General features: G+C 47.9%; 1 protein-coding gene across 2 annotated transcripts in view; it reads right to left on the bottom strand.

Annotated features, from left to right (window-relative positions):
- Positions 1-12,050, bottom strand: part of EXOC3 (exocyst complex component 3) — a 20,833-nt gene extending 8,783 nt beyond the window's left edge. The window contains exons 1-6 of one of the 2 annotated variants that reach the window (XM_081825825.1): positions 11,984-12,050; positions 11,171-11,227; positions 10,141-10,331; positions 8,137-8,356; positions 2,188-2,869; positions 57-174 (exon numbers count right to left, since the gene is read on the bottom strand). In XM_081825825.1, the coding sequence (XP_081681951.1) occupies positions 57-174; positions 2,188-2,869; positions 8,137-8,356; positions 10,141-10,284 (1,164 nt within the window). In that variant the 5' untranslated portion in view covers positions 10,285-10,331; positions 11,171-11,227; positions 11,984-12,050. Of the gene's footprint in view, positions 1-56; positions 175-2,187; positions 2,870-8,136; positions 8,357-10,140; positions 10,332-11,170; positions 11,228-11,611; positions 11,859-11,983 lie in introns of those variants that run through there. The other variant, XM_081825826.1, reaches the window with a different exon arrangement.
- Positions 12,051-12,313: the final 263 nt, after the last annotated feature.

The raw sequence follows: 12,313 nt of genomic DNA, 5'->3' as shown, positions 1-12,313 counted from the left end.
GCATGACTTAGGGAGCCAACACAGCCTGGTTTGGGACCACACATTGCTGTACTCACAGTGAGAGTTGACATATACGTGTCAAGCAGCTCAGAGACCACATCTGGAGAAAGCAAAGGCTCCAGGATGCTGACATCCACTTCTGGGGCCAGCTCCATGTTCCCCATCATCTCTGCACTACGGCAAAACCAGGTATGAGAAAGAGTAATTACCAGGAAGACAGAAAATGCTCAGCTAAGTGTTGCTATTTCTTTTGACACACAAACACCCAACCACCCTCAAGACTGTGTCAGGGAGGAGAGGCGGGGCCCTGGGGAGAGCACTGGGTGAGAAGTGGCCACATAAGGCACCTCTGTCCCTGGCCTCAGCCCGCTGCACCCACATCACTCAGGAAAGAAACCCCGTGATGGGGGAGATATGTTTGGTCTATGCCCAGCACCTCCCCCTGGGGAAGGCCAGGGCCTGGCAAACTGGAGGTGCTGAGTAGACAGGTCCTATCGAACAAGGGAATGACAAACAAGTACAGTAATTCAGAAACATAAGCGCTGAAGTTAACGTTGCTGATCCCTGAACTTCATAATGAAACATAAGTCAGCAAAAGTATCAATGCATTCGGACAAGTGTGCTTAAGAAGGAATGGATGTGGACTGAATTTCAGAAAAAAGTTTCCATAAAAAAGTTATCTCTGTGTGGTTGGGTTCTTAAAAGTCCAAAGTTTGAATGTTCAGAAAAAATACACACACCTTTTGCCATATTCCCTAAATACGTATTTACGAGGAAAACACTGAGTACTCACAGCTAGTCCACTATCTATAAGAAATACAAGGTCTTCCTCAGTGAAAAGGCACTTCATAAAAATCTGCAAGTATTAAAAGACTATTCACTCAACCTAGATTTTCACCCAAGAACCTTAATTCAGCGTGAAATGTTTCTAGTATGAAAGCAATCCAATTTTTCCCACTAGAAAGTCCAAATGCTAAAAAGGTGGCCAGTATGCAGCTGTCCACACACAGAAAAACACACAAAACCAAGACACAAAACTGTGCACACCAACAAAAGCACCCCCAGTCTGGTGGCTGGAGCAGGGAAAGGGCCCAGGGCCCAGATTCTACTCCTGCTCTCTACTCGCTGTCCATGTAAATGCTGGGCACGTGACTCCCTGCGCCTGCTTCCTCAAGCAAACGAATATGACCCTAACAGTGCTTTCCTCATGGGGTAACGTGAAATTGAGCCCTGTACAGAGAAGGCCACAGGATGGGGAGATGGTGATCACTCTGGGCTTGTGGCTGGGGCGAGGGCAGTGCCCAGGGGGCAGGACCCAGGCCTGGCAGAGTGAAGCTGCAGACACACCGGACAGAGTGACCATCACTATCATGGATGAGAGAGTTTCTCCCATTTTATGTTGAGATGTACATATTCTCTACTATGACCAGTTACCAAAACACAAACAAAACATCCAAAACCTTATTGCTAAAGCAAGAGGTTTAACAAATTTCTGCACATGAGCAGACAGGCTAAAAATAATTCCAGTACAGTACTCTATACTGTTCTCTATTCACAAAACCCTGCAAAATCAAAATGCATCTTCTTCTCAGCTAGCTACACTTAAAGAATGTCAGAATACCCCGCCATGGCCTCCATTTTCAAACCCTACGTCAAACGAATACAAGCACAAAATGGCCCACGTCCCTTTTGTGAAGTAACAAAACCTCAAGGTTGAAATGTAAAAAGAATGGATTTTTCCAGGACACTGGTGAGAAGAAACCAAACGGGGGGGGGCAAGGGCCTGGAAGCCAGGAGGAGTGAGCTGGTGGCCCCTGTGACTCCGTGCAGGTCCCCGGAAATCCTGCGCCCATGTGTCCTTACCCGTCCCCCAAGGTAAAATCACACACTCAGGGTGTCACCGTAAGAAGGAAATGGGTTAGTGCACAGTGAGCACTCAGTATCATGGAAGAGCCCAATGCTGAACTGCTTACTAGGGACTGGACGTCAAGGGCAGGAGCACCACCCAAACACAAGAGCATTCACACAACCAGAGGTTGGGCCCTGACCTCAAGGTTAAGCCCACACAGGGACCAGAGGGGAGGCTTTCATCAGTAGGAAAACAAAGTCTGAGGGTGCTGAGCACATGCTGGAGCAAAACAACTCAACTCTACATAAAAGAAAATATAAGAGTAACTTTGGAGTTACCTTGTGTAGGTATTTAAGACCCATGTCAACAGGCTCACGATCTCATTGGCTTCTAGGTCTTCGGACGCAAGCTCCTGCATCCGCGTGCTCAGGGCCTGGTGGTACATGCTCAGGAGGTTTCTGAAGATCTCATAATGGGGAGGGAAACACTGAACCATCAGGTTTTTGGCAACGATGAGGTCATCTAGGACGTACTTCCTTATGATTTCCAGGTGGCGGACGAGCCACATCTTGTCGGACTCCCTGGTGTCTGCCTGTGTGCCCTCAATTCTAGTCGTCACGGTTCTGTCCAAGATGGCAAACATTTTCTCCTTCCAATTCTTGGGCCTCCCAGGAGGAACAAAACTAGTTTGTTTTTTTCGGTCAAGTATGCGCCTATCGATTTTTTCTTCCCTTTCGATAATTCTAACAACTGAGACCAGCAAGGTGGGGTCACGGCGAACAGTGACCAGTGACCTCTGCAGCACCATCCACAGCTGCTTGGCCAGCTCGTCCGAGAGCCCCTGCGTGCTCCCAAAGTAGCTGTGGATGAGAGTCATGTCACGAGTGTTTCCACTGTCCATGCGGTACTGCTCATACATCAGCCCGTCCCGGGAACACTCCAGGTCCATCAGCTTCCGGTGGGCCTGTAGGAGCGCCCCTTGTTCTATGAGGTCCTGGGTCTCCCTCACAATTTCGGGCACTAGGGAAAAAGGCACAAGATGGCACCATGAAAAACCACACAAATGGCTGGGTAGGACCCTGGGAAGATGGCAGAGAGAGCACCAGGAATCTGTCTCCACACCAGACAGCAACTGCACTGGCAGAATCCGTCTGAATAACTATTTTGGAACTGTGGAGTCTGCAGAAGGCTGGCAAATTCCAGGAGATGGCTTGGCAGTAAACTGTGGTTAATTCTGGTCAATTTCAGCTCTTAGCACAGGAGCACCTTCCCAGCACCAGCCCCAGCCTGGCCCGCCACGCATTCCCGAAGCAGCCTGCACACAGATTGAGGGAACCTAGGTGAGCAAAAAGGACCATGTCCTCCAAACATTGGGGATCTGTGCTCCAAATGCTGGTTGCTGCCTCCTATCAGGGAGATGCAGACACAGTGGTGGAACCCATTGTTACTGTACTCAGGCCACCATTGTTGCAAACCCCTCGCCCTAGAGCCAGGTGACTTCCAGATGATTTAAAGAGCCAGTGCCTCTTTCCCCCCTCCATTTTTATTCCTTCCCCCTCCAGACATTAAAGACAATGACATCCAAAAGCAACCTCATATACAGGGTAATTAAAAAGCGCCTGCACATGCTCAGGGAAAGGTCAGGCTCAGAAAAGACCTGAGAAGATCTTCAATTTATATCTCAGTCTAATCCTCAGCACAGAGACAGCCTACAATAACCAAAACAAGAACAATAAACAAAAATCAGCATACCCGGCAGAAAAGGAGAATCTGATTTTCAGAGTTACTATGTTATTAGATTCAAATGTCCAACGTTCAACAACAACAAAAATCACAAGACATAAAAAGATTCAGGAAAGTATGGAGATTCAAAGGGAAAAGATAACCCAACAGAAACCATCCCTAAGAAACACTAGGTTGTCGATCTACTGGATGAAGACTTTACTTTTTTTAAAAGACTTTATTTACTTGTCAGAGAGCAAGAGTGAGCAGGCACAAGCAGGGGGAGTGGCAGAGGGAGAAGCAGGCTCCTCGATGAGCAACGAGCCCGATGCAGGACTCGATCCCAGGACCCTGGGGTCATGACCTGAACCAAAGGCAGACGCTTAACAGACGCCCCTCTATTGGATGAAGACTTTAAAACAAGTTTTAAAAGTTTTAAAATGTCAAGTGGACCAACATGCACACTGTGGACATCCCAGAAGATAAAAAGAAAGGAAAGGAAACAAAGAAATTATCTGAATAATGATCAAACTTACTTAACTTGATGAAAGACAGGAATATAAACATCTAAAATCTCAATAAACTCCAAGTAGGAAGAACTCAGAGACCCAGAACGAGACACATTACAAATTGCTGAAAATCAAAGACAGAGAACCTGGAAAGCAGTGAGGAGAAGCAGCTGGTTGCCTACGAGGGAGCCTCAGTAAGACCACAAGCAGATTTTTCATCAGAAACTTTGGAGGCCCAAGGGCAGTTGGCTGCGACAGTTGAAGTCTAAAAGAAAACAAGAGTCACCCAGAGTCCTACATCTGGCAAAACTGTCCTTCAAAAGTGAAGGAGACACAAAGACACTCCCAGACAAGCACAAGCTGAGCACTCCTCGGCCTGGAGAGCTGCCCCAATGAGTCCTGTGGGTGAGATGAAAGGGTGCTGGATGGTAACGCAGAGAGCGGGGGAGGAATAAAGATGGCAATAAAGGTAGATACACAGGTAACTCTAAAAGCTAGTGTTATGGTAACTTTCGTTTGTCGCTTTACTTTGTCTACTTAATTTAAAAGACTAATATATTTAAGGGAAAAAAACTATTTGTCCAAAGCTAGTTTACTGTAACTGGTGTATAATTCCACATTGTGTTTTCCACATAATTTGAGAGACTAATGCATAAAAAACAATTAGTCTATGTTTTTGGACAACGTATAAAGATGTAATTTTGTGACATCAGTAACTGAAAGGGGGTGAGACAGTGTTGTGTAGGAGCAGAGTTTTTGCCTGTTACTGAAGTTAAACTCGTATAAATTCAGAGTACTTTAATTTTAGATGTTAAATGTAATCCCCACAGTAACTACAAAGAAAATAGCTTTTGAATACATAAAAAAGGAAATGAAAAAGGAATTAAAACATTTCACCACAAAAAAATCAACTAAACACAAAGAAGACAGGAATGCAGGAAATGAGGGACAAAAAGGCTGTAAGGCACACAGAAATCAAATAGCAAAATGACAGAAATAAGTCACAAATTTTCAGTAATTGCTTTAAATGTGAATGGATTAAATTCTCCAAATAAAAGACAGAGACTGGTAGAAAGGATAAAACACAAGATCCAGCCACATGCTATCTATAAGAGACTCACTTGTGATCCAAAGACACAAACAGGGTTGAAATGAAAGGGTGGTAGAGGACATTCCATGCAAATAGTGACCCAAATAGAGCAGGTGGTCCCACTAATACCAGACAAAATACACTTGAAATCAAGTTTACAAGAAACAAAGAAGGCACGTTATATGTTAATAAAAGGCTCCTACAGTGAGAAGATACAATTATAAACAATTACACACCTAATGAGAGACCATCAGAATATACAAAGCAGAAATTCACAAAACTGGAAAATAGACAGTTCTCTAGTAATAACTGGGAGACTTCGATGTCACTCACGGTAGTGGACAGGACAACCAGTCAGGAGATATGGAAGGACACAGAGGACCTAAACAACACAATCAACCAACTACATCTAATAGGCATATACAGAACACTCCACCCAGCAGCCACACACATGTTCTTCCCAAGAGCATATTTTCAAGGATAGACCTTATGTAAGATAACAAATCTCAACAGATTTGAAAAGGTAAATATTATACAAAGTATCTTTTCCAACCAAGACGGGATGAAGTTAGAAATCTGTAACAGATGAACAATTCACAAATTAGTGGAAATTAACACACTCAATCACTGGGTCAAAGAAGAAATCACAAGAGAAATTAGAAAATACTTAGACAAAAATAAGAACCCAACACACCAGAACTTAAGGGATCTAAGAAAGCAATGTTTAAGGACAAGTGTATAGCTGTCAATGCTTATGTAAAAAAAAAAAAAAAAAAAAAGAAGAAAACTATCAAATCAACAACCTGACTTTATAATTTAGGGAATCAGAAAAAGAACAAACTAACCCCAGAGCTACCAGCAGGAAGGAAATAATAAAGAGAAAAGCAGAAAGAAACACAATTGAGAATAGGAAAACAACAGAGAAAATTAACAAAACCAAAAGGTGGTTCTTTGAAAAGATCAACGATTGACAAATCTTTAGCTAATTAACTTAAAAAAAAGAGAGAGAGAGAAGACTCAAATACTACAATCGGAAATGAAAGTAGGGACATTACTGCTGATTCTACAGAAATAGAAAGGATCACGAGAGTACCATGAACAATTGTACACCAACCAATTTTTGCACTAGACATAGTGGAAAAAACCTAGAGAGACTAACTCATGAAGAAACAGAAAATCTAAATAGATCCACAACTAGTAAGGGGAGGGGAAATGGGGAGCTATCATTTAATGGGTGCAAAGTTTGGTCTTTTTCTTTTAGTTTTACTAGCATGTCACGGACACACAGCACTGTACAGTTTGTTTTACAAGATGAAAGAATTGTGGGGGTGGATGGTGGTGACAGCTGCACAACGTGAAAGTATGTAACACCAAAGAACTGTACACTCAAAAACAATCAAGATAGTAAATTTTATATTAAGTGTATCTCATGTTAAAACAAAGTGGGGGGAAAAAGGCTGTGTGCACAATACTACCAAATTACAGGCAATGAGAAAAGTCTAAGAGGGTCAAACCAGCACAACATCTTCCCAATAAAGTCTACTCCTAACAAAAATGCGTATATAACATAACCTCATTTGTTCTTCAAGGGAAGAAAATTATTTTCAACTCCTGTGGATGAACTTCTTCCAGTAAAGCAACTGCTGATCATTTGACATTAGCTTTACAAGACTAGAAGGAAATCTTGCCAGTCAACAGGAAATCATAAGGGGGGAAATTAACTAGCAAGGTGCTGGCTCAGTGTCATGAAGGACATTCAGGCTTGGGGACGACGTTCCAATTCCAGGCAGCCAACAGTCACCAAGACGAGCTGCTTCCTTAGCACCCACTGTGGAGTTGGCAATGCTGTGCCATTCGTTGGGGGCGGGGGGGGGGGGCGCGATGTGAGAAGCAACTTGGAACATGGCCCCAAGTATCAGACCCTGGGAAGACGAGCAAGGGGGCCAGGTACTCAACAACGCTGCCATCAGACACGAGTGTGAGAGGAGTCCAAGGAAAAGGAGCCGAAGAGGACACAAATTACCAAGGTACAATGCGGGTGGAGCAGGGCCACCATGATGTGCCTTTATACTGGTGTGAAGAACTGTGGCAGATTACGCTCAGGGGGCGAGCAGAGTTTAGGAAAGGACAGAAAGAATTCACTGAGACCAGACACGGGATAAAGGAAGGGAAGGGGTCAGACCATCCCAAGGTCTCTTGCTGGGATGCTGGTGACCCTGACAGAGGTGAGGGGATGAGGGGTGAGACAATCTCTGGACTGTGCTGAGCAGACATGGAGCCCCACCCACATGACAAATGACACTGTTCCCGGATAGGCAGCAGAGCCTCTCACTGGTGAGGTACTAGGACATGGCTCTGAAAGGGCCACCCCCACACCTCCTGTCCCCACCCCACCCCACCCTGCCCCAAGGCCTCCACCAGATCCTGCCCAATGCTGACCAAGGCTGCAGAGTGTTTCCCTCCTGTGCCCTCCCCCCCCGGCCTGTGCACACTCTTCTCCACTTGGGAACTGCCACTTGCCTGCATCACCTCTCCAGCTGGGAACTGGCCTGTCTGTCCTGTTCACGGGGATGCTTCTCTCTTTTTCACCTGTCAGAGTTCCATCTGGTCTACTGATCTGACAGCCACACTGCAACCCAGGGAATGAAGCTCACAAGCACTTATTCTGTTAACCCATTTCTGTGCCTCTATCCAAACAGAACTACAAGCATTTTACTGGTCTTGGCTTGTTCAACTGGTCCCTTCCACCCTTAGTGCAAACAAGAAGTTAACTATACAGGTGGGAATCAAACACTGTCCACACCAAGGGAGGTCTACAAAATACACCGCAAAAAAAGCTGGATCTACCTCTTCATCACCTGTACAGCGAGGAAAAACGAGTCACAGAAAAGAGAAAAGACAGCACTTTGCCCCTGACGCCCAAAGCACCGGCCATCCCCAGCTGTCTCCCCAACCCCCGCAGCCACCTGAGAAGATGTTCTTGAGGTTTTCCACAGCTGCGGCAAGCTGGCTGTGCCGCACGACAGCATCCTTCACATCCTTGAGGCTCTCAATGGTGTTGATGCTCTGCCTCCAGTCTTTGCTGACGTCAGCCAGGGACCGCTGGATGTCTTTGACATCGTTCAGTGCATTGTGCAGCTGGCTCAGGCCTGTGCGCACACCGTCCAACTGGGACTGGATTGCAGCCTAGGGGAGACACCCGGGGGCGAGGGGATGGTGAGCAGAGCTAGGACAGCCACAAACAAGTCTTCCTCGGGAGGTTCAAGTTCACAGAAGACAAATTTCAGTAGCTGGGAGTAGTCAATACTCAGAGAAAAGAGAATAAAATTCAAAAAGAACTTAACTGATTCACAAAATAGCTTTTCCTTTTTTTCACTGCTGCCTTAGAACAGAACAACGCCTTTTAAAGCTTTGTTGAGAAAACCTCCTAAACTCCTCATCTGGGCCCTCAGCCTGAAGATGCTGGATACCACGATGGGCATGCCTCAGGTCCTGTGGCTGCCCCAGGAGGACTCCACACATGGTCTCCCCAAGCATCCCACAGTTCCCTCAGGCCTCATCTCAGACTGTCAGGACTTGCTCATCAGCTCTGAGGTAGAGGGCCTCCTGCCACTCAGCCACGACCAGACTTGGCTCAAGGATGGCTGGCCCCACTGCGGAGAGTTGGTACATCTGGGATTCAGACTCACTCCACTGGCATGCCGAAATGCCATCAGCAAGTGATACACAGCCAAAAGGGAGGGGACATGAAGGAGGGGCAGCCAGTGGAGGGGAAAGAAGGGAGGGCCAGTTGGCATAACCAAAGCCAGGTACACATTCGACCCAGGAGCCGTTTAAGCTGCCACTCTCTAGGCCACTACTGATGATCATCAGCTAATCCCACAAGTTTCTGGAACAGATTAAAATGCTGACTAAAAATGAAGCAAGTCCAAACTGTTTTTTAAATTAAAGTAAAACTACTGCTTTAAATAGGCCCACCAGTCTTTGGATGCTTCATTTTGGTACAAATGATCCTCATCCTGTCTTATCAAGCCTGCCATTATCCAAATGCTAAGTGTTTTCAAGTGCCATATGAGTGTGAAAATGAACTTTCAGGGGCCCCTGAGTGGCTCACTTGTTAAGCATCTGCCTTCGGCTCAGGTCGTGATCCCAGGGTCCTGGGATCGAGCCCCACATCGGGCTCCCTGCACCGCGGGGAAGCCTGCTTCTCCCTCTCCTACTCCCCCTGCTTGTGTTCCCTCTCTCGCTATGTCTCTCTCTGTCAAATAAATAAATAAAATCTTAAAAAAAAAAAAAAAAAGAAAATGAACTTTCCTCAAGGGCATTCTCTTCACCCCCAAGACTGCTCTGCTGCCTATCAATCACAGCAGGCCACGGTCTTAACATTTTTATAACTACACTGAATGTCTGTATTTTAACAAAACCTTACCTCTTCATACAAATTAAGTTGAAAACCAAACCAATCACAAAATACCTTGAAAAAGAATAATTTTCTTTCTTGTCCCACTCTCACATGCTTAATAACTGTGCCTCGCTCTCCTCGCTCCTTCCTGCCCAGTGCCAGCAGAGTGCCTGGCACACAGCCAGCCAGCTACAGCGTATGCTGAAAAGTTCTAAACAAAATGATCTCTAGTGGCACTCTGTAGAAGACCTTTTAACAAATAAGGATAGCTGCTATTCTTCTAATATTGTTTAAAATTTAAAAGGACACTTCTGGGTGCTTAAAAGATTGTTCCTTTGGTGTTTCCAATATTCCCACAAACTTCTCTATAATCTACTGCTTGGTAATACAGTTTTGGAAGGAATGTGTTAAGTAAGGGTTATGGTCTGTTCTGCCTCTTTCCAGATCATCACAAAATCTAATTTAGCAAAACTACAATGATGATGTTATGCAGGAACCCAGAACTCAAGGTAAATGGATCTATCCTGACTGGGAGTCAAGTGGATGCCTGTGGCCTCTAGTCTCGTACCTTCAGTCTGGCCTCCACTGAGGCCTTTTTCCGGGCCTCTCTTCTTCGGTACTGCTCCACTTTGTCCAGCTGGTCCGGGCGCTGAAGCATCCCAGCAACCCTCTGAACAGCTGTTGCTACAGCCTCCCGGTCTGTCTCCTTCATGGTTAAAAAGCAGGTGGAATCTCAGCACATGTCATACTAGAGGCATCCTGTGTGAACAGGGAGAGAGGGAGCAGGAGGGGAAGATGTGTTAGGAAGGTAGAAAAGGTCGGTACAAAACTCATTCCCCCTAACAGTCTCAGCTGTTCACAATGGAGCTATAAGGAGAATATCTGAGATCATTAATCCAGTAAACCTGAAAGCTGAACCAGGATTATGAACTCCTTAATAATAGATATAAGCTTTCAGAACTCAGATATGAAGGCACTTTTACCTTTAAGTAAAGCAGAGGCATTTACAGGTATGAGCTATGAACAAATGGAGGATGTCTCTATGTGGACTTTAGACCCCTCATCCTATCAGATGTCAGTCTCCAAGGTACTTCTCTCCCACAGACAGAGCCAATTTCTGGAACCTTCATAGCACCCTTTGGCCACACTCGTGGGGCAGCTGTGCGGGGAGGCCTCAATGAGGACACGGAAGCACCCGGACAGCATATGCCTCAACACGCCTCACCCACCCCCAGCTCAAGTCCCAGCACATGCCCCTCAAAAAAATCACTACTGGGGCATGTGGGTGGCACCCGACTCTTGACTTCGGCTCAGGTCGTGATCTCAGGGTCGTGAGGTCAAGCCCTGTGTCGGGGCTCAGGGCTCTGAGTTTGAGATTCTCTTCCTCCCCCCCCCCCCCCCCGGCTTGGCCCCCCTTCCCCGCTTGCAGGCGTGTTCGCGCATGCGCGCTCTCTCAAATAAATAAATCTTAAACTTAAAAGACATATTTTTAAAAAATCATTACTGTCTGTAACATCCGAAATTCTACTTTGTACATTTAACAACCCTAATAAACAAAGATGAGAGGGCAAAAGGCACCTTTGCTCAAGCAAACCTACCTTCCATCCCAGCTCCAATGCCCTAGTCCCGGCGCCAAAGGGGTATCCGGGGAGCGTCTGGCAAATGAGAGGATTTAATAAACATGTGTGCCCCTGGCCTCAGACATTACACTATTTCCATGCATGTTTTCTGTATACAACTTCTTGACGAGATGAAAAAGATCCGTCCTCTCCCTAAATTCCTTACCCGCCCCCCCACCCCACATGCTTACAGCAGAACCCTCAACCCCACGGACCATCTCCACGGAGGGCTCTGTATTAACTGTCTTTCCAACAGCACCGTGCTGCCGGCACGGTCTCTCCTTCCACCTGACCGACCGGGTACCACCCCAAAGCGCAAAGTCTCAGCGGGACAGAGGAACGCCAAGACGCCGAAGGCGCGAGCCGTGAACCCCGGCACCGGGAGGCAAGCCGACATCCGCTCCACGGCGAACTCCGTACCTGCACGCTTCCGTTCTCGTCTGCTTCCACACCTTACCGGCACCGCCGCCGACCCGACAAGCCGCGCATCCCCCCGGCCGCCCGCTCGGGGCCGCCGCCGGCCCAGCGCGCTGCCCCCGCAGTTCTCCAGCGAGCGGCGCTCTCGGAGTCCACGCTTGCCTCCTCGAGCCGGGAGGACGGGGCCCCGGGAGGACCGCAACGCCACCACCTCCGCCCGCCTTTCGGGCCGCGGAGCGCGCGGGCCGCGTCACTGGAGCGGCCTGCTGTGCGGACCACCTCCCGGGGCCGCGCGTACCCGCCCCCCAGTCCCGGCGCCTCGGCGACCACCGCCCCGGAGCCCGCCCACGGCCACTGCCGCCGCCACCCACTCACCTCCCACTGCCGCCGCCCGCAGCCCGACCGGAAGTGAGCAGCGCCCGCGGGCACTTCCGCTTCCGCCGCACGCCGGAAAGGCGGGGCCTGAGCGGTGGGACCAACAGGGTGGGGGTTCTCTATGGGGTCCCCGCCCGGGGGTGCTCTCGCTGCGGGGGTGGGATGTGTGACCGTCAGGACAGGGTTCCCGCCCCGGGGGTGCTCTCACTGTAGTTGGGGGGATGTGTGGCCGTCAGGACGGGGTCCCCGCCCGGGGGTGCTCTCAGTGGGGGGGATGTGTGGCCGTCAGGACGGGGTCCCCGCCCGAGGTTGCTCTCACTGTTGTGGGGG

Source organism: Leptonychotes weddellii, chromosome 7, assembly GCF_054177405.1.
Source record: "Leptonychotes weddellii isolate Sample4059 chromosome 7, ASM5417740v2, whole genome shotgun sequence".
NCBI lineage: Eukaryota > Metazoa > Chordata > Mammalia > Carnivora > Phocidae > Leptonychotes > Leptonychotes weddellii.
The sequence above is the reverse complement of the archived record's forward strand: the minus strand, read 5'-3'. Positions and strand labels throughout refer to the sequence as shown.